General features: G+C 50.8%; 1 protein-coding gene across 1 annotated transcript in view; it reads right to left on the reverse strand.

Annotated features, from left to right (window-relative positions):
• MOCOS (molybdenum cofactor sulfurase) overlaps positions 1-21,437 on the reverse strand; it is a 44,117-nt gene that overhangs the window by 22,090 nt on the left and 590 nt on the right. Inside the window, exons 2-10 of the mRNA XM_015565559.1 lie at positions 20,811-20,930; positions 17,750-17,787; positions 15,424-15,513; positions 12,700-12,766; positions 11,205-11,852; positions 9,295-9,371; positions 7,473-7,672; positions 3,043-3,159; positions 829-1,590 (exon numbers count right to left, since the gene is read on the reverse strand). Of these exons, the coding sequence (XP_015421045.1) occupies positions 829-1,590; positions 3,043-3,159; positions 7,473-7,672; positions 9,295-9,371; positions 11,205-11,852; positions 12,700-12,766; positions 15,424-15,513; positions 17,750-17,787; positions 20,811-20,930 (2,119 nt within the window). The remainder of the gene's footprint in view (positions 1-828; positions 1,591-3,042; positions 3,160-7,472; positions 7,673-9,294; positions 9,372-11,204; positions 11,853-12,699; positions 12,767-15,423; positions 15,514-17,749; positions 17,788-20,810; positions 20,931-21,437) is intronic.

Below are 21,437 nucleotides of genomic sequence, written 5' to 3' on the forward strand. Positions count from 1 at the left end.
GAGGTGAGGCCACTCCCGTCTCCCAGCTTGGGTGACCCCAGGCCAGCTGCTTTTAAGACAGAGCATAGTTCACGTCCACGGGAGGGCTGAGGGGAACAAGTTGCGTAAGGAGTCACAGACCTGGGTTCAAATCCCTGCTCTGCCCTGTCAGACCCGGGTAAAGCGCTTCACCTCAGTGGCCTTCGGGCTCCATCTCTACAAAATGGGGATGATATTACCATGCGCCTCATATTATTGTTTTTAGAATCAAATGAAACAAGGCACATGAAATGCCACATTAGGGAGGCAGCCCATGCATTCGCTGAACGTTGTATCCATAACTATCAACAGTAAGCAGGCGGGCCCTGGCCGGTTTGGCTCAGTGGATAGAGCACCTGCCTGCGGACTGAAGGGTCCCAGTTCGATTCCAGTCAAGGGCACATGCCCGGGTTGTGGGCTCGATCCCCAGTGGGGGGCATGCAGGAAGCAGCCGATTGATGATTCTCTCTCATCATTGATGTTTCTCTCTCTCTCCCTCTCCTTTCCTCCCTGAAACCAATAAAGAAATATATTATAAAAATAAAAAATAAATAAAAACAGTGAGCGGGCGTTCACCACTCAGGGTCCCCTCAAGGCTCCCGCAGGCAGAGCCCTGTTCAAAGGTCAGCCCTAACCAAGAAAGGCCGACAGAACGGCTCTTCAGACATCACAACACTCTGACCTTGAGTGGAATTTTCTGCATGGTTTTTTTTTTTTCACATTCTGTATTTTTTTCTTAACTTTGCCCAAAAAAACCCACATTATAAACAAAAAAAACAAGCACTCCCCGTTCTGCCGTTAAACCCTTACCTCAAACGCAGCACAGGATTTGATGGGGTAGAGGAAAAGGTTGGTGATGACATGTGGCCCAAGGCCCCCACACGGGGCTGCTGCCGCTTTCTCTGGAGGGGCCTGCAGGGTCCCAGTGGCCTCCTGCAGAGGCGGTTGCAAACACACAGCACCCACAGCCGAGGTCCAGTCATTCCCGGCCCTGGAGGCTGTGGGGGTGTCTTCCCGAGGAGAGGGACTAGGTCTGTGCCCAGTGGCGGGCAGAGTGGTGGGCACGGTGGTGGGCATGGTGGCAGGCACGGTGGTGGACAGAGTGACGGGCACAGTGGCGGGCACGGTGGCAAGCACGGTGGTGGGCACGGTGGTGGACAGAGTGGCGGGCACAGTGGTATGCACGGTGGCGGGCATGGTGGCGGGAATGGTGGTGGGCACAGTGGTGTGCACGGTGGTGGACAGAGTGGTGTGCACAGTGGCGGGCACAGTGGTATGCACGGTGGCGGGCATGGTGGCGGGAATGGTGGTGGGCACAGTGGTGTGCACGGTGGTGGACAGAGTGACGGGCACGGTGCTCTGAGCCTCGCTCTCTGCTGGTGCGGTGCCAGCCTCCCCAGGGGCGGCCTGAGGAACAGGCTGGCTACGTTGCGGGCGCAGTCGGGTGTCTATGATGAACTTGAGAAAGGCTTGGGCATCCTCAAGAGTAGACATGTATCCAAATGAGATCCTCACAGACCCTGTCGGCTGCCCATCTACGAGGTCCACGTCATCTCCACAAACATGACCAGCCTGGAAGAGAAGGGAATGAAGTCAGCTGCTCCTCACAGATGGATTTCATTCATCTTGTAAAATAAAATGGACCCAGAAAATGGAATCGCACCTCTCACCTGGGCTGCGTGCCTGCGACGTCGTCCCGCAAGCAGGGCTCACTGCCTAGATCGCCCTTTGCTCAAGTGCAAATTGGGGTCAACACTGATCTCCAGGGGCCATTAAAAGCTTAAAGCAGTGGTTCTCAACCTTCTGGCCCTTTAAATACAGTTCCTCATGTTGTGACCCAACCGTAAAATTATTTTTGTTGCTACTTCATAACTGTAATGTTGCTACTGTTATGAATCGTAATGTAAATATCTGATATGCAGATGGTCTTAGGCGACCCCTATTCGACCACCAAAGGGGCCGCGACCCACAGGTTGAGAACCGCTGGCTTAAAGGAAACACTTCGCGGAAAGCATCTACTGAGGCTGCGAGCTGCGCACAGAGCCCACTGGCAGAGAGGGGTACGGAAAGATGACGAAAGCTCCCGCAGCGCCCAGGGCTCACCTTCAGGGTCTACCCAGGGCTAAGGTGGGAGGACACCCGCTGGCCACACCCTCAGCCTTTCAGAACCAGGGAGGCCTGCATCCCTGGCAGCTGCCCTTTGAGCTGCTGCCCTATCAACCACCCTCCTGAGGCCACTACGTGAGCCAAAGCCAAAGGAAGCTCAAGGGTCCATGCTGGGCAGCAGCGGAAGAAAGGTGAGAGGTCCCCATGCCTCTCAGAGCTCAGCGCCCCGGTGCTGGTCACTGCCCAGGACGCCCCCTCCCCAGCACCTAATCCGGGTCAGTCCTCCAGGGAGGGGGGCCCCCCCCGCACTCATTCCACAGGATCAAACATCACACCTGGACTTCCCTGTTTGTGTTCTGAGCTTCCCTCTCTCTCTTCTCAAATAAAACTGGTCGTGGTTGGTCGGGATCTAATATATGCGATATTTACTGGCAACCAAACAAAACTCAAGTTGAAACTATTCCTAAATAAATGAGGGCTCTCTGCCACTCAAACTGTTATGAAAGGGTTTCAAACAGCTTTCCCTTGAAGTGAAATCCTCAGTGGAGGTGGGGGGGGGGCAGTTCTGATGGATGCAGGACGCCCCTGGAAGGGTCCCCCCTCACCCAGCCCAGAAAAAGGAGACTCCAGCTTGGAGATTTTCACCCTGATCGGACTGGACTAATTAAGCGCCCCCTGTCAAAACCCCTCTTCAGCCTTTACATTTTGCCTTCAAAGTAACAAATGACTTATGGAGATACCATCCGGAAGCATTTTCCATGTTTGTTGATCTGCTTCCTTTGCACATCCACAGGGTGGGTTTAGAAAATGAGCCAGCGCCACACAACACGAGGCCAGCCTCCGGGATTCTCGGGGGCACCACCCTGGGGTGTTGCTGGCAAGCGTCTGGGCCTCTGGGCCGCAGGGCCTGACACCCACCTGAAGGTGTTTCTTGACCATCTCGTCGCTGATCCCCAGGTGCCGCTGGCAGGCCCCCGTGTTGCAGAAGCAGCCAGTGCGCACCTGGATGTTGAAAAGACTGGCCATCTTCTCCACCTGCGGGTTGAATGTGACACGGAACCAGGTGAGGAATGGCCGGCGTTAGTGGCCTGGGAGAGTTTTGGGTCACTATCTGGACCTCTCTTTCCTAACAATAAAATGAAAACAGGAGCCTGCAAGTTTGTTCTAAAGTGCCATGATCTTCACAAGTTTACTAAACACATTGTCTAAGATGTTACTGATCATTGAGATTTATCCAGTGGGATAGAGATGTTTGCCTGAGAAAAGAGAAAGTATCGCCCTGGCCAGGTAGCTTGATTGGTTAGAGCATCATCCTGATACACCAAGGTTGGGGGTTCAGTCCCGGTCAGGACACATACAAGAATCAACCAATGAATGCATAAATAAGTGGAACAACAAACCTTTCTCTTTCTCTTTCTCTCTCTCTCTCCCTCTCTCTCTCTCTCTCTCTCCCCCTATCAAAAAAAACTACTTAAAAAAAAATACAGAGAGAACGTATCGAGTTTAGGCCAAATTCCAAGTTAGGGCCCACGCATTTCAAGCGAGATGAATAAGTACAGAACCTGAGCACAACATGGGCAGCCCCTGGCACCCTCTGCCACAGGGTTGATTCCAGAGCAGGCCCAGCTGAGCTACCACTCAGAGCAGCTCACAGCCTGGAGTGAAGACATCACTGTGTTGAGCCTGTGTGTTATCAATTTGCTTTTCATAATGTCCTAACTTTGGGCTGAATCTCAGAACTGCTGTTTAATCCAGAAGTTCCAACGTGCTTTCCTGTCCCCCTGGCAGCGCAGGGAGGTGATTCACATTCACTCAAGACACACAGGCAGGGTTAGCATGGGGGGCATTTGGCCCAGCTCTTCTGCTGTGGGCCAAGGGCTCCGTTCCTCCAAGGGCCTGGAGGCCCAGTGAGGGGCCTCAGCCCCGGTGACTCAGGTTAAATTCAGGGGAGTCACCTAACTGCGTTCAGGGAGACAAATACAGCTTGACCAGTGGGGTAAGCCCTTGAACTTTCCTCCCTGGGAAGTCACATGTTGGGTCGCCAGAGCAGCCACGAGGATAGGGCGCCCTCTGCAGACCACAGGTCACCTGGGCCAGCCTGGGCCCTGGCTGGGCAGTGCTGGCAATGGTACCTCTCTTGTCAAGACCATGGCTGTCTCCCCTGGACTATCAGAATGAGAAGAAGCTATTCTCTGGGCTGAACCAGGAGGCCTCCGAAAACAACTCCACTCCTTTTCCCTCAGGAACAGCTCAGTGATGTGGAAATCCGATCATGACATCTCGGAATCTGAGATGAGACCAGGCAGCACCTCTGGATCTAGCCAACCCTATTCCCAGGGTGGAAGGGATTTGTTGCAAAAGCGCCCTCTGGTGGACATTCTGAGAACAGCACTCTAGTAAGGGATTAGTGGCAATGGTGCCCCTAGGGAAGCGCCTCACTCCCCGACCCCAACTCCCGCCACACTAAATCAGATGTCACCGTGGCACCCTTCTCCCCACCCACTCCTAGTTATCATTGCTGCGAAGCAAGCCACCCAAACTTGGTGGAATAAAACAACCATTTTATTGTGCTCCCGGCTACGGTGGGTCAGGAATTGAGAAAGGGCAGAGAGGGTGACCTGACTCTGATTCTTAATTTCTCAAGTCTCGGTTGGGGGGACTCAAAAGCAGGGATTGAGGTGGCTTTGGAGGGTGGAATCACCTGGAGACTGGCTGACTCATGTGTGCTTCTGGCCTCCCCAGCGAGGCGGGCTCGAAACAGCACTGCCACCATATAGTGCCCACCCGTGGCCTCTCCCGGGCTTGGCTTCCTCACAGCAGGACAGCCTCAGGGAAGACTGCTTACATGGTCACTCAGGGCTCCAAAAGCGAGTGACCCAGGGAAGAAGGCCAACGGGCATCAGTTTTCCTGACCTAGCCCCCAAAGGCATCCAATATCACCTGGGACATTCTATTGGTTATAAGCAAGTCGTAAACCCACCAAGAGTCAAGGGGAAGAGACAGGAACCCCCCCCAGAAGAGGATGTAGTAAAAGATGCTGTTTGGGCCATACTTCCCTTCACCCAAATTTCCCATCATGGCTGAGTTTTCTCTCCCTCTCAACCCTGCTGAGTCCCACGCAGGCCTGTTCTGTGCCCAGCGAGGTGCAGTTGCTGTGGCTGGATGAGCCCTGCATCCAGGAAGGGGGAGGAACAGGCCTGACCACCAGGTAGCACCCAAGACTCCCCGCCCAGAAGCCTTTGTGCTCAATGTTTATTGAGCATTTGCTTCATCCCAGGCCTTGTACTAAGGGGCTGTCTGTGTCTCTCATTTAATCCTCATGACAACACTATCAGCAAGGTGCATTGTTACCCCCACTTCATATAGACATGGAGAGTTTGAATTAACTTCCCCAAGCGCCCAGAGCCAGCAAGGGACAGTCAGAATCTGAATCCAGAATGAAAATAGGAGGCCTGGATGTCTAAAACATGAACCCAAAGGCTTCTCAGAGAAGGCTACATTTTTTTTACACACTCCGGAAAGAGACAGCCAAACCCAACCAAGACACCATCTGGTCCCCACACTGTGAAGCTCCTTCAGCCCAGGAGGAACACAGCGGGGCTTCCTGCACCGGCACAGCTGGCCAGGCCTCAGCCCCGGAATCTACGCGTGGGACCAGCTTCCTCCACAAACGCACAGAGGGAGACACTCGGCTGTGGGAATGACATTCCTGGTGCAGTCAGTGAGGAGCCTGGACAGGCCGCTCCCTCTCCCTGCCGGTCCCTCTTCTTTGAAGCATCTCTGAGCAAATGGGAATTCTTCCCCGCGCTACCTGCCACAGCGCACTTCACACCATCTTCCTCTACCCCTCAGGAAACATAAGCTGAGTTTAGGTTTAAGAAGAAAACTTATTTTCCCAACCGGCGTGGTTCAGTGGTTGAGTGTCGACCTATGAATCAGGAGGTCACAGTTTGATTCACATTCAGAGCACATGCCTGGATTGCAGGCTTGATCCCCAGGGTGGGGCATGCAGGAGGCAGCTGATCAATTATTCTCTCTCATCATTGATGTTTCTATCTTTCTCTCCCTCCCCCTTCCTCTCTGAAATCAATACAAATACATTTTTTAAAGAATAAAACTTATTTTACCAATGACCTAAAATAGCATATCAAAGAAGACAAACCTTTTGTCTCCATGCATTTTTCACACACACACACACACACACACACACAATTCAAATTACATGCTTCTGAGTAGTTTTGGGGCTGCTTCTTCGGGTGTATGGCTAAGGGGCTCTAGGGGGTCTGCAGTCAACCTACCCAAGAGATGGTTGTGTCCCCAACACCAGTGAAAACCCAGAAGAATATTTCTCAAGTTTATTCCTCAGAAAGTTTGTGGCTATTCAGAAGAGGAAAAAATTATTCCTTGAGAAATGGATTTTGTTTGAGAAATTCTGGGTTTGATAAAGGTGTGTGGGGATAGCAGCTTTCCAGGGAAGAAGACAACCGTCTTCCAAAGGTATCTGATGGTCACATCTGCTCCTCGCAGAGCAGCTGCAGGAACCCGGGCTCCGGGAAGGACCCGGGCTCCCCACGCCCAGTCTGTAACACTCCATCCGGTGACCGACAACCGCCATGTCTGAGTGCTTGGTGTGACTTCAGATGTTTTAAAAGACTGGCCAGTGACCAGCTTACTCAACTATGGCAAGAATGCAAGCAGTTCCTGACTTACAGAGCACTACCAGCACTGTTTTCATGAGAAAATAGACACAAAGGATATACCTGCAGAAACGCCTTTACAACCAACCTACCAAAGCCTTTGAACTCATGCTATGTGTGAGCCATGGCACAAGCAAGGGCTTCTGTGGTACTAAGGACGTTGTTTCCACTTGTCATAAAAGAAAAAAAGAGTTCTGAGTTGCAAGCAACATGCAAACAAATGGTGAGAGCGCACCTATGACTTTGCATGACACTGTGATATGCTCTCGAGTGCCATTGGGGCTACCAAGTTGTCTACATCAATGACCTTGGACATGGCGCTTGGTCTCCACTGCTTTCCTGTTCACAGGACTTTAGGGCGTCCTCTTTGCTAGCAGCTCTGTCCCTTTGCACTGCTGTCAGAGACGCGCCTCTCTCTTCCCACTTGCAGTTGACTACTGGCTGGATAAAGAGGGCTGAAGGACTAAGCAGGCATGCTTGCAAAGAGCTTCCTAGGCAGGGCCTGGCCTCCGCAGCCGAATCTGGGCTTCGTCACAGCTTCTGCCAAGGTCCGAGGCCTTGACTGCACGTTTCCAGATTGGGGAGGCTGCTGAGTCCCAGACAAGAGCGATCCTGCTGTGAACAGGTGGGTGCAACAGAAAGAAAACCCACCTGGGAGTAACCCACGACGTTCCCGCTGGCGTCGAGCACGTTAAAATTGATGACTGGGCCCTGCGCCTCGGGGCTGCGGAACTCAGAGTCGCTGTAGATGCGCACCACCGGGGCCCCGTTGGGGTACCGGAGGGAGCACAGGGCGGCATAGGTGTACCGAGCCAGGGTGAAGGTGTGCTGCTGCACATTCTCCATGCCACCTCGAACACAGGAGAAAACGCCAGAGAGAATTAGTAGCTTATATAACATTCATTCTCGTTTCTTAAAAGAGAGGTTATTATAACTGGCAAACTTGGACCTGATATTAATAATTTTAAATACTTATAAATATTTGGTACTGCCCATACGATAAATGTTTAGGTCTTTGGTACTAAACAAGTTTCCATGGCTGAATTTTCCCATGGGAACACCTGAGATAGATAGATAGATAGATAGATAGATAGATAGATAGATAGATATATCGTACAGGCTTACTACAATCATTTTTAAAAAATTAAGTTGGAAAAATCGGGGTTTGCTTTATTGGAAAACTGAAATTGTCGATCTACTTTCAAGGTGCCCTGGCCCTGTCAGACCCTGCCACTTGCATTTGAGGGCCATGTGATATCTTTCCTGGGGAAAGTGCTCATTTTCAGTGTCCTGGATGATGCCCACCCACCTCCCTGCAGGGCACCTCTCTCCTCCCATGAGGCCCGTCTGCCTCCCATGTTGGGCTAAGGCCTGCAGGGTCCCAAGACTGTGAAATAAGAGACAGAGAAAGGGCTGCCTAACCATAAAGTCACGCCCCTGGTTCACCTCAGAGCCCTCTCCACATGGTGGTTCAAGTGGTGCCGCCAGCTCTAGAAGCTCAGCCTCTAGAACAGTGGTTCTCAACCTTCCTAATGCCACGACCCTTTAATACAGTTCCTCATGTTGTGGTGACCCCCAATTTCATTGTTACAAATTGAACATAATTAAAGCATAGTGATTAATCACCAAAACAATATGTAATTATATATGTGTTTTCCGATGGTCTTAGGCAACCCCCGTGAAAGGGTTGTTCGACCCCAAAGGGGTCGTGACCCACAGGTTGAGAACCGCTGCTCTAGAAGGAGCATAGCAGGACAGCGGATGCCCGGCTCACCAGAAGGAGGTTCCTCCAGGCCTGTACCTTTGGGTCAAGCCCCAGGGGATGGGAAGTGGCATCTGTCTGTGTCAGCCTACAGTGAGCGCCCCAATCTGCCCATCTGTCTGTGTCAGCCTACAGTGAGCGCCCCAATCTGCCCACACCCCTAAGCGCTCGTCATGTGAGAAACGTGCAAAGGCCAGTAGCAGGCATCGCGTTGGAGGCTCGGGTCAGGCCTTAGTTGTCCTGGGTTTAAATCCAGGCCTCCCACTTGCCGGCTCCCTGGCCCTGGAGAAGGCACTCGGCCTCTCTGAGCACAAGCGCCTCCGTGGATAAGCAGGCCAGCCATGTATCCCGGGAGCGGGGGCGGGGGCAGGGGGCACCCAGCAAGGTCAGAGCGGAGGAAGGTATCGGGACCTGTAACCGGTCCCAGTGCAGGAGCCGACGTCTCCCCTGCTCCTTTGAGGCTAGTCCCTTCCTGCCTCGGGCTGCCTCTTACCTGTAACAATGCTCTGTAACTGACAAAAAAGCCTCAGGCCCTTGCTTTTGCCTCAGGAATCACTTAGAAGTTCTTTAGCGCTGGCTCTAAAGGCGGGCTCTGTACAGCGGCCATTAGCCGGTCACACACCCACTCCTTCATCTGAGTCACCCCGGCTGGGCTCCCAGGAGGACGTGGGCTACGGGAGCAAATTCCACAGGATAACAATGTCCCCCTACCTGTGAGGCGCTCTAGGGCATCAAATCCGTGTTTGAGCGCTATCACGTCAAGGAACGGGATGGTGCCATCCTCAAACCTGTAACCAGAGTGAGGGAAGGAGTCAAGCGGGGTCGCGTCTCCACGTGCATGTGTGGCGTGTAATGACTCGGGCTCGGCCACATCTGTGAACACCTTCTCCCTGCTGCCTCGTAAGCATCACACTCCTCCTCGGGACAGAGGGCTTTGCACACATGGTCTAGGTAACATGCTCAAGAAACATGTAAGTTGTGTATTAAATTTCTTGAGTTCTAGTCCTAAGTTCACAGGAAAAAAATTCAGCTTGCTGGGAGTCGCGGTGTGGCAGCTGCTGTAAGACAACCCACCCAAATGGAAGGACAGTGGTCTGGGCCAGCCCAGCCCACCCACACCGCCTGGAACAAGCTGCCCACTTCTCTCTGCCTATTGGCTCAATAAAGTTTGGGTTGTCATGTTCTTCTGCCTTTAATTTATATGTTGTGCCTGTCTTTCTTTTCTCACTTAATTATGTTACACATTAACTTATCACACTTGTATTCAAAAGGCTTTACATTAGTGTTTCTGTTTTAGAGTCCCCCAACTATGGGATGTTCTCAATAAAAGAGACATCAAATAGCCTCACAATGTATTTATGCCAACTCCATCTTGGTGCTTCACCTATTAGCGCTAAAGAACTGTATCCTTTTAGAGAACCACTTTTTTTTATTTTTAATCCTCGCCCGAGGACATGCTTGTTGATTTGAGAGAGAGGGGAAGAGCGAGAGGGAAAAAAATCAGTGTGAGGGAGAAACATCAATTAGTGCCTTCCCATATGTGCCCCAACCGGGGATCAAACCCACAACCTAGGTATGTGCCCTGACCAGGAATTGAACCGGCAACCTTTCGGTCTATGGGATGACACTGAACCAACTGAGCCACACCGGCCAAGGCTAGAGACCCACTTTATGGGAAAAACAGGAGGTGCAGAGATCAAGCCACATGCCCCTGCCCACACAGCTGGGGTGTGTTGGAGTCAGGACTCGCTCCCCAGTGAAACCAGCTCTGGGGCCTAGACCCATAACCAACAACTCTACTGCCAAAGCCACCTCCTTCTCTGCAGGACCCTGGAGTCTGCACCTGGGTCTGTGGGGGATCTGACCCCCTTCCCATCCAGGCCCCAGGCCTTCTCAGACACCAGCAGGTGACCCAACCTACCCCAACCCCGCGGCACCCCCTCCTGTTGGAACCAGCGGAACCCCGAGTTCCCAGCTACCAGTTTCGGCCTCTCACATCTGGGAAATTCCTGAGCATGAACCAGACGCCTGCCCTGCCGCCTGGGAAAACCCCAGCAGAGGCCTGTGCCACTGGATGCCAAGTAGCTGCCTGCCCTCCACTGTCCTTTGTAGCGCACAGCGGGGCTCACAGAGGCAGCTGTTCACGGTGCCCACAAGCCTGGTGGCCTCTCGTTGAATTGATTCCTCCTATTAACCAGGGCCAAGCTGAGCTGATTCTAGCTGCTGAAAGCCAGCTATGCTGTCAACCTGTGTGCACGATTGTTCAAAACCGCCCAAATCGCTGCTTTCATAGACACCCCTCTCCAGCACTCTGTGCAAAGGCCTGGGGCCTCCCTCCTTCCTCTGTGAGGTCCTCTCACCTCTTCTGCGTGCAGCCCTCACCCGCAGCCCTTGTGCTCCCACCGCTAAAGGGGCCCCGCAAACGGGAGCAGAGTTCACTGCGCTGTGGCCTCTGCCTCCCACATCTGAGCCTGCCCAGCCTTCGTCCCTGCCAGGAACGGCCGACCCTGACCCCAGTGGCCCAGCCCCCCACCCCCCGACCCCCCTGCACAACCCTACAGGCTGCACAGCCAGACCCCAGACTTCTGGACTCTGCCCCAGCCACTCCCACGCGAGGTGACCTTTCTGCCACCGATGGCCTGGGGATGTAGAAGTCTTCTCCCGCCAGGTATGCAGCGGCTGTGCCTCCTCCAAAGTAGGTTTTCTTCAGCAGGGGAGCCACCCGATTGTGCACCAGCAGCGCCCCCAGGCCGGTGGGGAAGCCGAAGATCTTGTAGAAGGAGAGGGAGACGAAATCCGCCGGGTGCGCCGACAGGTCCAAAGGGGAGGTGCTGGCGTAGGAGGCTGCGTCCAGCAGCACGAACCACCGCCCGGGTGCGGGCGCGCTCACCGGGCACATGCGCCCCGCCCTGACCTCTCCTATCCAGGACAGAGGGTACCGGGTGCCAGAGAAGTTACTCTGAGCCGGATAACAGAAGAGATGCGGAAGCTGGCAGTCGGGGTCGCTGGCGGCAGCACCCCGTTTCTCCGCCGACCACATGTCCTCCGGCCTGACCGGGATGGAAGTGACACCCCTGGCTGTGGCGACCATCCGCATGCCCACCACGGAGGTGTGGCTGTCGGTGAGGTAACAGAACAGGCTCCCGCTGCTCCCGGGGCCCCGGGACACCCACGGGAAGGCTTCCGCCACCAGTTTAAGGGCAGCCGTGCTCCCGGCGGTGAAAATCACGCTGTAGTCCTCTGGGGAGGCGTGGAAGTGCGCCAGGACCCTGGAAAACACAGCATCGCGGCGGCTGGGCTCACTCAGCGCTCTGTTTGCAATGAGCTGCATTCCCGCTACACATGCACCTCTCTGCCTGAATAGCTAGAACAAACTCAGAGAGGCTCTGCCATCACCGTGAAGTCAGAGCAGGTGTGGGAAGAGACGACCAACGGATTCAAACTGGCAAAATCACCTGCCTCCCAGGTCCCCGCCCCCACGGAGGAGCTGAGAACCCTCAGCTGCCTTAGCCTTAGTTGAAAATACCTTCCCCCCTTGGTCTACTCTGGCTCCACCTTAAGTTTTAAGTCCCCAGCTTGTTTCACGTTGCTTTTTAATACTGGCAACCCAGTATCCGTTTCAAATTGGAAATAATTTGAAATTGTATCAATTCAAGTAACTTTAGGTACCTCTTGGAAATTATTTCCCGAACGCTAATTACTACATGTGGAAAAATACAGAGCTGTTTGATGTGCAAATATTAGTAAAAAGGGGGATGAATAAAACAAGATGCCTAATGAAACATGAAAAGGAAAACCAGAGAAACTGTTTTTATTCTCTCTAAAAACAAGACTTAGGACCTGTGTCACTCCTTATCACTCTGGTGCCCAGGAACGAGGGCAGCAGCCCAGAGCCACACACACCGCGGTACACACCTCAGCTGCCTCCCTGTGCTCCTGGTCGGCCCCCATTGGCACCTGCTCACTCTCACCTTCCCAACCTCAGACCCTGATCTTTATCATTGTGTGTGTGGCCATTTAACTGAATGTGACCTTCCTGAAACCAGTTCATTGCCTGGGATGTGGGCAGGTGTGGGAAGCATGCCCATGCACTAGGAGAGCCTCCCTGCCGCTCACCTGTAGCGCACCTGCTCCACGGTGTCCTGGGTGAGCTTGCTGCTGATGCTCTGGCTGTGAGGGTTACCTGGGGGGTTACAAAGGCAAGGCCATCAGTCACTCACTACTTATGATCTCTCCTTTTCTGTTCATCCAAAATCCTCTCCTGTGGTTTCTCAAAAAGTTAAGCATAAAACTATTATATGATTCCACTCCTACATACTCAATAGAAATGGAAACATGTCCACACAAAGATTCATGCACAAGAATGTTCATAGCAGCTCTATTTGTAAAGCTAAATTCTGGGAACATAAATGTCAATCAATTGGTGAACAGATAGATAAAATGTAACATATCCATACAATGAAAAATTATTTGGCAATAAAGAGGAAAAAACTACTGACTATGTCAGGGGTGGGCAAACTTTCTGACTCGAGGGCCACAATGGGTTCTTAAACTGGACCGGAGGGCCGGAACAAAAGCATGGATGTAGTGTTTGTGTGAACTAATGTAAATTCAAAGTAAACATCATTACATAAAAGGGTACGGTCTTTTTTTTTCAATAGTTTTATTCATTTCAAACGGGCCGTAGTTTGCCCACGGCTGGACTATGTCATGCATGAACTTCAAAAGCATGCTAAGTGGGGGTGGGCTACAAGGGGTCAAATGGAGGAAAAGAAGGGGACATATGTAAGACTTTCAACAATAAAGATTTAAAAAAAAAAAGACATCAGACACAGAGATCACATATTGCATGATCCACTTATATAAAACTAAAGGCCTGGTGCACAAAATTCATGCATGGGTAGGGTCCCTATGACTGGCTGGCAATCAGGGCCAATTGGGGCCTTCCAGCTGCCAGCTAGGGCCTTCCTTCCCCCGCTGCTGGCTGAGGCCTTCCTTCATGCTGTGCTGCCCCCTGGTGGTCGGCACACATCATAGCAAGTGATCGAACTCCGGGTCTCCTGATCAAACTCCAGAGGGGACACTTTGCATATTAACCTTTTATATATATATAGATGTCCAGCAAAGATGACTATATAAAGATACAGAAAGTAGTAGATCATTGGTGGCTTGGGGTGAGAGTGAGGGGAGAGAGAGGGGCAGGTTGAGGGGTTGGGGGAGCAACAGAGATCAACTGTGAATGGGCATCGGAGATTTTATTGGGGGAATGAAAATATTCTAAATGATTTATAGTTAGACTAAAAATCACTGAATTGTACACTTGAAATATGTGAATTTTATGGATATAAAATATAACTCAAGGAATCTGGCCCAGTCGGCATGGCTCAGTTGATGAGCGTAGACCTATGAACTAGAAGGTCATAGTTCAATTCTCGGTCAGGGCACATATCCAAGTTGTGGGCTAGATCCCCATTGTGAGGCATGCAGGAGGCAGGCAATCAATGATTCTCTCTCATCATTGATGCTTCTCTCTCTCTCTCTTCCTCTCCCTTTCTCTCTGAAATCAATTTAAAAAAAATTTTTTTAAAAAAAAAACCTGCTAAACAAACAAAGCAAGTAAAACAAACAAGACAGGGTCTAGGAAGAGCCTTTGGAACTGGAAGTCAGCCAATACGAGAACCTCTTCTACCAGTTTCCCAACAGGTGGCCAGCCCAGTTCTGTTCATTAACTCCAGGGAGCCAAGCTGCCTAGAAACGCAGCTGCCCTGACTGCCCCAGCCCCAGCGCTTCCTGACAATGTGGCCTCAGAGTAATGACCTGCCTCCCCGGGCAGTTTCCTCCCTTGGACAGCAGGAGAGATAACAGAACCTGCGCCTGAGCTTGCCCTGAGGATGGAGAGATAATACAGACAAAGCATTTGGAACAGTACCTGAAGCACAATGAGTGCTCAGTACAGGTTATTATTATCATTTATTGCTATTATCATTACCATGGTTACACCTGCTACTACTGTTTTTCAACATCGCTTTCCAAAGTTATCTCCTGATCACATTGTGCTGCTGATCAATGCTTTCAGTGACTGGCCATCATTTCTAGAATAAAGTTCAAGCTCTACAGAGACCTATAAGGTACCTACCTGCCCTTCCATTCATGCCTCCCTCTGAGTTCCTGGGCTGGTTCCTGAAACCACAGCAGGGTCCTGGCTCATTTGTTCCCTTTGCCCTTCTCCTGACTCTTCCGAGGGAATTCCTGCTCCTCCTCCAGCATCGAGCCCGCTCCTGAGGAAATTTCCCTGCCGCTCACACTGCCCACCTGCTGTCACTCTGCAGGTCCAGACCTCATGGCCCAGAGGCCTTCGGTTCACAGCCCTTCACAGCGTTGGTAATTAACATTTACTTGGGGATCCCTGACTTGAGGTCTAGCCCTAACTAGACCAGAGTCCATGAAGGCAGGGACTGCTTACTTTGTGCCCATTTGCACCATGCCCCCGACACCAGAGTGGCTGACAAATATTTATGGAGTGAGTGAATGCATGCATGTTCCCCCTGTTGTCCCTCTCTGTGTACAGTGCCAGTCCCAGAGGCCATCCCACCACCAAATACAGCACCTTGTGCCCCTGTGCCTTTCCTCTGGAAGGGACACACATGCCCCTGAGCCAGTTACCCCATCCTGGCCGCACGCGTGTTGTAAGGAATGACATGTGTTTGCCTGCTTATTCAGCTCTGGGTCCCGGCTCAGTCCCAGTCTATTAACCCAACATTTATTAAGCAGAGACCTATCCACTGAATGTAGTTGGCTAACGCCCAATGCAAGAATCAGTGATGGTGTGTTCTTCTTTACCATAAACATTCTCCAGGAGATCACGAGTGAAGCTCCTGAGCTGGCTCTCGGGGAATAGCGTGGCTCCTGCATGGTCAAGGTAGACAGTTCCTGAGAGAAAGCACAGAACAAAGCTGTGGTTATTTTTCAGAGGTTTTCCACTCCCTGCACCTAGATCTGGTTTGTGTGAGCATGAGCAGTGCCCATAGCATGCGTTTGGGCATAACATCAGGCCACTCCTCTCTCCCAGCCTCTCGATGTGCTTCTAAATCCAAGTGCAGACGTGAGCAATGGAAGAACTGCACTTTCAATAGTTAATGAGTCCTGACGTCTTCCTGACTAACCTGCTCTTAGGAACCTGGGAGTTTCTCACACAAAGGAGGAGCCCAACAGATGGCTCTGGTTAATGACCCTAAAGCTAGTTCACCTTCTGACTCACACCCTCTTCTGCGTTTCTGTGCAGCTTCCTTGGCCTGGAGACCTGATTCTGCTCTCTGTGGTGAATTCTACATCTCTCTCAACCTTCTGGCCCTTTAAATACAGTGCCTCATGTTGTGACCCAACTATAAAATTATTTTCGTTGCTACTTCATAACTGTAATGTTGCTATTGTTATGAATCGTAATGTAAATATCTGATGTGCAGGATGGTCTTAGGCGACCCCTGTGAAAGGGTCGTTCGACCACCAAAGGGGTCGCGACCCACAGGTTGAGAACCGCTGCTCTAAAGCATCCAGCTCATCAGAGAACAATAGTAATTTACATGATCTTTCCGGCCTCTCACAAACAGAGAAAGGCAAATTAAGAAGTTTACCATCAGATGGTCAAGATCAAAAGGTCGACTAACTCACTGCATGGGTGAAGGTGTAGGAAAACAGGCCAGCTGGTACATGGCTGGTAGGAAGGCAAATTGGTACAACTTCTTTTCTTTAAAATATATTTTTATTGATTTCAGGGAGAAAGGGAGAGGGAGAGAGAGAGAGAAACATCAATGATGAGAGAGAATCATCTATAGGCTGCCTCCTGCACGCCCCCTACTGGGGATTGAGCCTACAACCCAGGCATGTGCCCTGGACCAAAATCAAACCAGGGACCCTTCAGTCCACAGGCCAACAGCTCTATCCACTGAGCAAACCAGCTAGGGTGGTACAACTTCTTTATGGAGAGCAATTTGGCAATATTGGTAATACTTTAAAATGCAAACTCTCTGACCTATCAATTATTCTATCTTATAAATAACCATGCTTTTATGAAATGGGCTGTCTATGAGGATATTCCGTTCTGATCTTTGTCAAAGCAGCACTGTCTGCTATAGAGAAAGATCAGAAATGACTTAAATGTTCATCACCATGTATTTAAAATAAAGGATTATTGTACACCCATCTGGTACTTTAAAAGTACTGACGCAGAACAAACTCTGAAACACATTTTCAAATCTCACTCATTTATGGATAATAAAGACCATTATAAACTTATGAACAAAAATAGATACAGAGGCAGAGCTGCCTCGAACGAACAGTCAAACTACAATGGGAAGGCCGGGGAGGGTTGGGGGGCAGGAAGGGAGGGGGTAAGAGATCAACTGAAGGACTTGTATGCGTGCATATAAGCATAACCAATGGACATAAGACACTGGGGAGTAGGGAAGGCCAGGGGATTGTCAAGGGCCAGGGGTGGGGGGAGAAGATATATGTAATACTCTTTGTAATACTTTAAGCAATAAAACAATAAAAAAAAAAGAAACACATTTTCAAGAATATACAATGTAAATAGATCCATTCATTTTCTTGCCTAACTATCCTGGCTAGAACCTCTGGTGCAATGTTGAATACAAGTGGTGAGAACAGACATCCTTGTCTTGTTCCTGACCTTAGGGGTAAAGCTTTCAGTTTTTCACCATTAAGTATGATGTTAGCTCTGCTTATTTGTTTATAGACGGCCTTTATCTGGTTAATTACATTTCCTTTCAGTCCTAGTTTATTGCATGTTGTTATCATGTAAATGTATTATCTAGTCCAGAAAATGATTGTTAAAGTAACATTCTCTTTAACTGAAGATTCAGTTATACAAAATTACACACCAAAAGAAAGGCTTCCATCCACCCAGGCACTGGGGAAGATGCTCGTGTGAAGCCCGGGACACATGTGAACCCTGAGGGGCTGCTGAGGCAGCACCACTTTGCCCACAGACTTCTACAGGGCCAGGAAGCCACTTGGGAGAAGGCTGCACTGGCCTTTGGTCCAGAACCTCATGTTGCAAAACTAACTAGAGATCTAACTCAGCTAGAGATCTGCTCTTAGGAGGTCAGGCAGCACAGTGGCTCACAGTGCAGAATCCAAGTCAATCAACCTTCATCAAATCCTGCTAGCCATTCTGAGTCCCTACTCCTTCATCTGCAAATGGGATGAAAATTAAATAAGTTGGTGTATGACAGGGCCCAGTCCAGTGCCTGGCACACATGCCACAGGGTTCAGCTGTTCTTAGAAGAAGGCAAATTACCCCAAGCCAACTGGCATTAGGTCTTCAAGAAAGGAAATTCCAGTGTCTCTTCTAGGTCATGCTCCTTCAGCTCTCAGTTCCATCAATTGTGGCCATCAGCACCCTGAAGCTTCAAGAATCACTTGAACTATGTCTGCATATTGAATATGCTCCCTTCACCAAGACAAAGAAATTCCCATCCTATTGATTAGGCAAACTATTTCAGACTTAAAGGTTAAGCATTTAAGTATCCAGAACTACCACTTAACCAGACCAATTCTCAAGCCTGCAGAAAATCTCTGGGGTGATGGGGAAGGAAGAGGACATAAAAGTTATGTTATTTTGGCTTGATTTGTTTGTTTGATTTTCCTCAGCCCTATAAGGAGTGGAAATGTTCCAAAACTCCTAGTGATGGGAGGGGTGAGTTTAGTCCACAAAAGCCTACTTCAATCATAATGTAGAGAAAATGCTGGGAACTTGCACTAAGTAGATAAACAGATAAATACCGTATTTGCCGGCGTATAAGACGACTGGGCGTATAAGACGACCCCCTAACATTTCCACTCAAAATACAGAGTTTGTTATATACTCGCCGTATAAGACTACCCCCTCTTCCGCACACCTTCCACACACCAAATAAAAGGTAAAACAATATCAGATTTGATTTTAACATTTTAATTTATATTCAAATGCTTATGACATGCAGGAAAACTGTCACAAGGCTGTATGTAATCAAACATATACATAAAACAGTGCAAGTTTATTACCGGTAAACATACCGGTAATTCACTAAAGAAAACACACTCTATAGACTGGTACCGTAGATGCTTCTCAGGAACACAGGCAAGCAGCCCACAACCTAGAGGGACTGTCAATGATAGAAGTAAGATAACAAATAGAGGTAGAGAGCAAGTGCCGGGCAAGTCCCTAGCAATTTTGCTGGCGTGACAGTTTCACCTTAAAAGCCTTCACACTCCTCTTCATCATCTGATATTAAAAGTTCATCAACGACATCTTGGTGCCATGATAGGGATGATAGGGGTTTGACTGGTCGACATTTTCTATGCTGTACTGTACAATGGGGCAGTATTGTGGTTGGCTGTTGGCTGTATACAAAGCCTGATTTGATTGGTCCCTGCTCCCTGTTTGCCCGCCCTGTCACTATAGCAGTCTGGTCCACCCTTGCATCAGCATCTCCCTGGGACCTCACTAGTGCGCAAGTGCGAGCTCTTCAACATTCTAACAGGCACCATGATAGCGCAAAATCGCGAATCTTCAATGCATATGTAAAGAAATATACGGTAACCCGAATTTACCACACTCGCAAAATCGCACACAGCCAACCATACACCCAGTATGGTATCGCGATTCGTGATTTTGCGCTATCATACTGGGTGTATGGTCGGCTGTGTGCGATTTTGCGAGTGTGGTAAAATCGCATAACAGCAAAATCGCATAACAGCCGAGCATACACCCAGCAGCGCTGCTGATGCCTGAACGGTATGTGGAATGAAGTGGGCGGGCATCGGGAGGCCACTATGGCACAGGGCAAGCACTATGGGCAGTCTATCTGAAGTGTACCTGGCGTATAAGACGACCCCCCACTTGGAGGCATATTTTTCAGGGCCAAAAAATCGTCTTATACGCCGGCAAATACGGTACATAAGGATGCACACAACGCTACCACAAGTGCAGATAGTCCCCAACTTAGGATGATTTGACCTAACAATTGTTTTTTACTTTATGATGGCATGAAAGCGATACACATTCAGCAGAAACCATACTTTGAATTTTGATCTTCTCCTGGTCTATTGATATGCAGTACGATCTTCTCTTGTGATACTCAACAGTGGTAGCGAGCTGTGGCTCCCAGTCAGCCATGCCATCGCGAGGGTGAACAACTGATGCCCAACTGTGGGTTAAGGCAAGTGTTCAGAGCACATTCAAGGTAGGCTAGGCTAAGCTATGGCGCTCGGTAGGTGTATTCAATGCATTTTCCACTTATGATATATTCAATTTGTGATGGGTTTATCCAGAGATAACCCCACAGTAAGGGTAGGAGCACGTGTGCAGTAGATGTTAAAGGGGCTCTGAAGCCCAGCCTGAAATCCTGGCGGTCACATCCCAATTATGAATTTGAAGGGGGAGGTGCTGTTCCTTAAAGGACAAGAGTGAAACAAGGAGGTGTCCAGAGAATACAGCTCTACTTTTGGGGAGGGGCGGGGGGGGATGGGCATGGGTCAGAGCTGGAGGAGAATAAGGTGCTAAAATAATTACTGACTGAATTGCTACAGCCTTTGGGACTTGCTTCAAATGGAAGGGAAACCTCCCTCCCTCCCGCCGCACCTGTGGGTGTTCAGTGTACCCGTGTATTTCAGTGGGCAGGAGATTTCTATAATAAAAACGCTCAGGGATAGAAGGTGGAAGTAGAGGGACAAAGGCTGTCTGTCTCCCGCAGGTGAATGTGCTGCTCTCAGTGGGGAGTGGAGCAGAAGGCCCGCCTTCCACCCGAGCCTCCCCCCTTAACCACAGGCTGCGACACGCAAAAAGAAGGCCACACCCCTCAAAGCCCCCAACGGGGGGGAAAAAGTCACTAACTGAAACCTCAGCAAATAACCCAAAGAGCTGGAATCAGCTACCCGATTAATGAAATGCAAATCGTGGTTGGTGTCCTGCCACAGGGAGGCGCAGTCACCAAATGTTCACCAAAGCAACACGTACACCCCAAATCCGGGGGCCGGCACCACGACCTGCCACTGAACCTGAGGACCAGCCCTGCTCAGGGCTCCAGGAAGCCCCTCAAAGGTCTCTAGCAAGAGGGTCAATCCTACCCTGCGGGGCGGGGCGGGGCGAGGCGAGGCGGGGGCGCCCGCCTTGCAGTAACGCGCTGGGAACCGCCGCAGGGCCGGCTCGGGGCGGATTTCACACTTACCCAGCCTGTTCCACCTTTCTGAACTCAAAGGCACCCCGACCTCGTGTCCGATTTCCAGGCTCGCCTTGTACCCAGCGCTCAAAGTTTACAGTTTGCTCATTCTTCCAGCCCCGCAGCGAGCTGGGGGGCAGAGGCGTTGTTCAAAAATGAGAAAAAGGAGGTTTCGAAAATAAAAGCTGCCTGTGAGCTATCTCAGCGGACAGGAACGCAGCTTTGGGGCGGGGGACCCTGCCCAGCGGCCTCAGCCTCGGTCTTCCAGGCGCCCTGACCGCCCACGCGGCGCTCCGCTACCCGGGGAGCATCCGACAGCCGCGGCCACTGGACTTCCCTGCGTTTTGCTGCCCCGCTTCCAGCTGGACCTTTAAAGTCGGCAGACTCGACGGCAGAACCCTGAGCCCTGTTCGCGGAGGTTGGGGACAGGTGGAAGGGTCTAGGTTCGCCGGAGACCCCTGGAAAGTCTAAGGAGCAAGAGCAGCAAGAAGTCCCGGGGCTGCAGATGGGACCTCAGGGAGCCGTGTCCACGCAGCAGACGCGTGGGCACGTCCCTCCAAATCTTTCCATTCAAAATGCGCCCCAAACTAGGCAACGCGCTGCCACCTGGAGCAGAAAACTCCTTAGAAGCCGCGT

The sequence above is a fragment of the Myotis davidii genome, unplaced genomic scaffold, assembly GCF_000327345.1.
Source record: "Myotis davidii unplaced genomic scaffold, ASM32734v1 scaffold259, whole genome shotgun sequence".
Lineage (NCBI taxonomy): Eukaryota > Metazoa > Chordata > Mammalia > Chiroptera > Vespertilionidae > Myotis > Myotis davidii.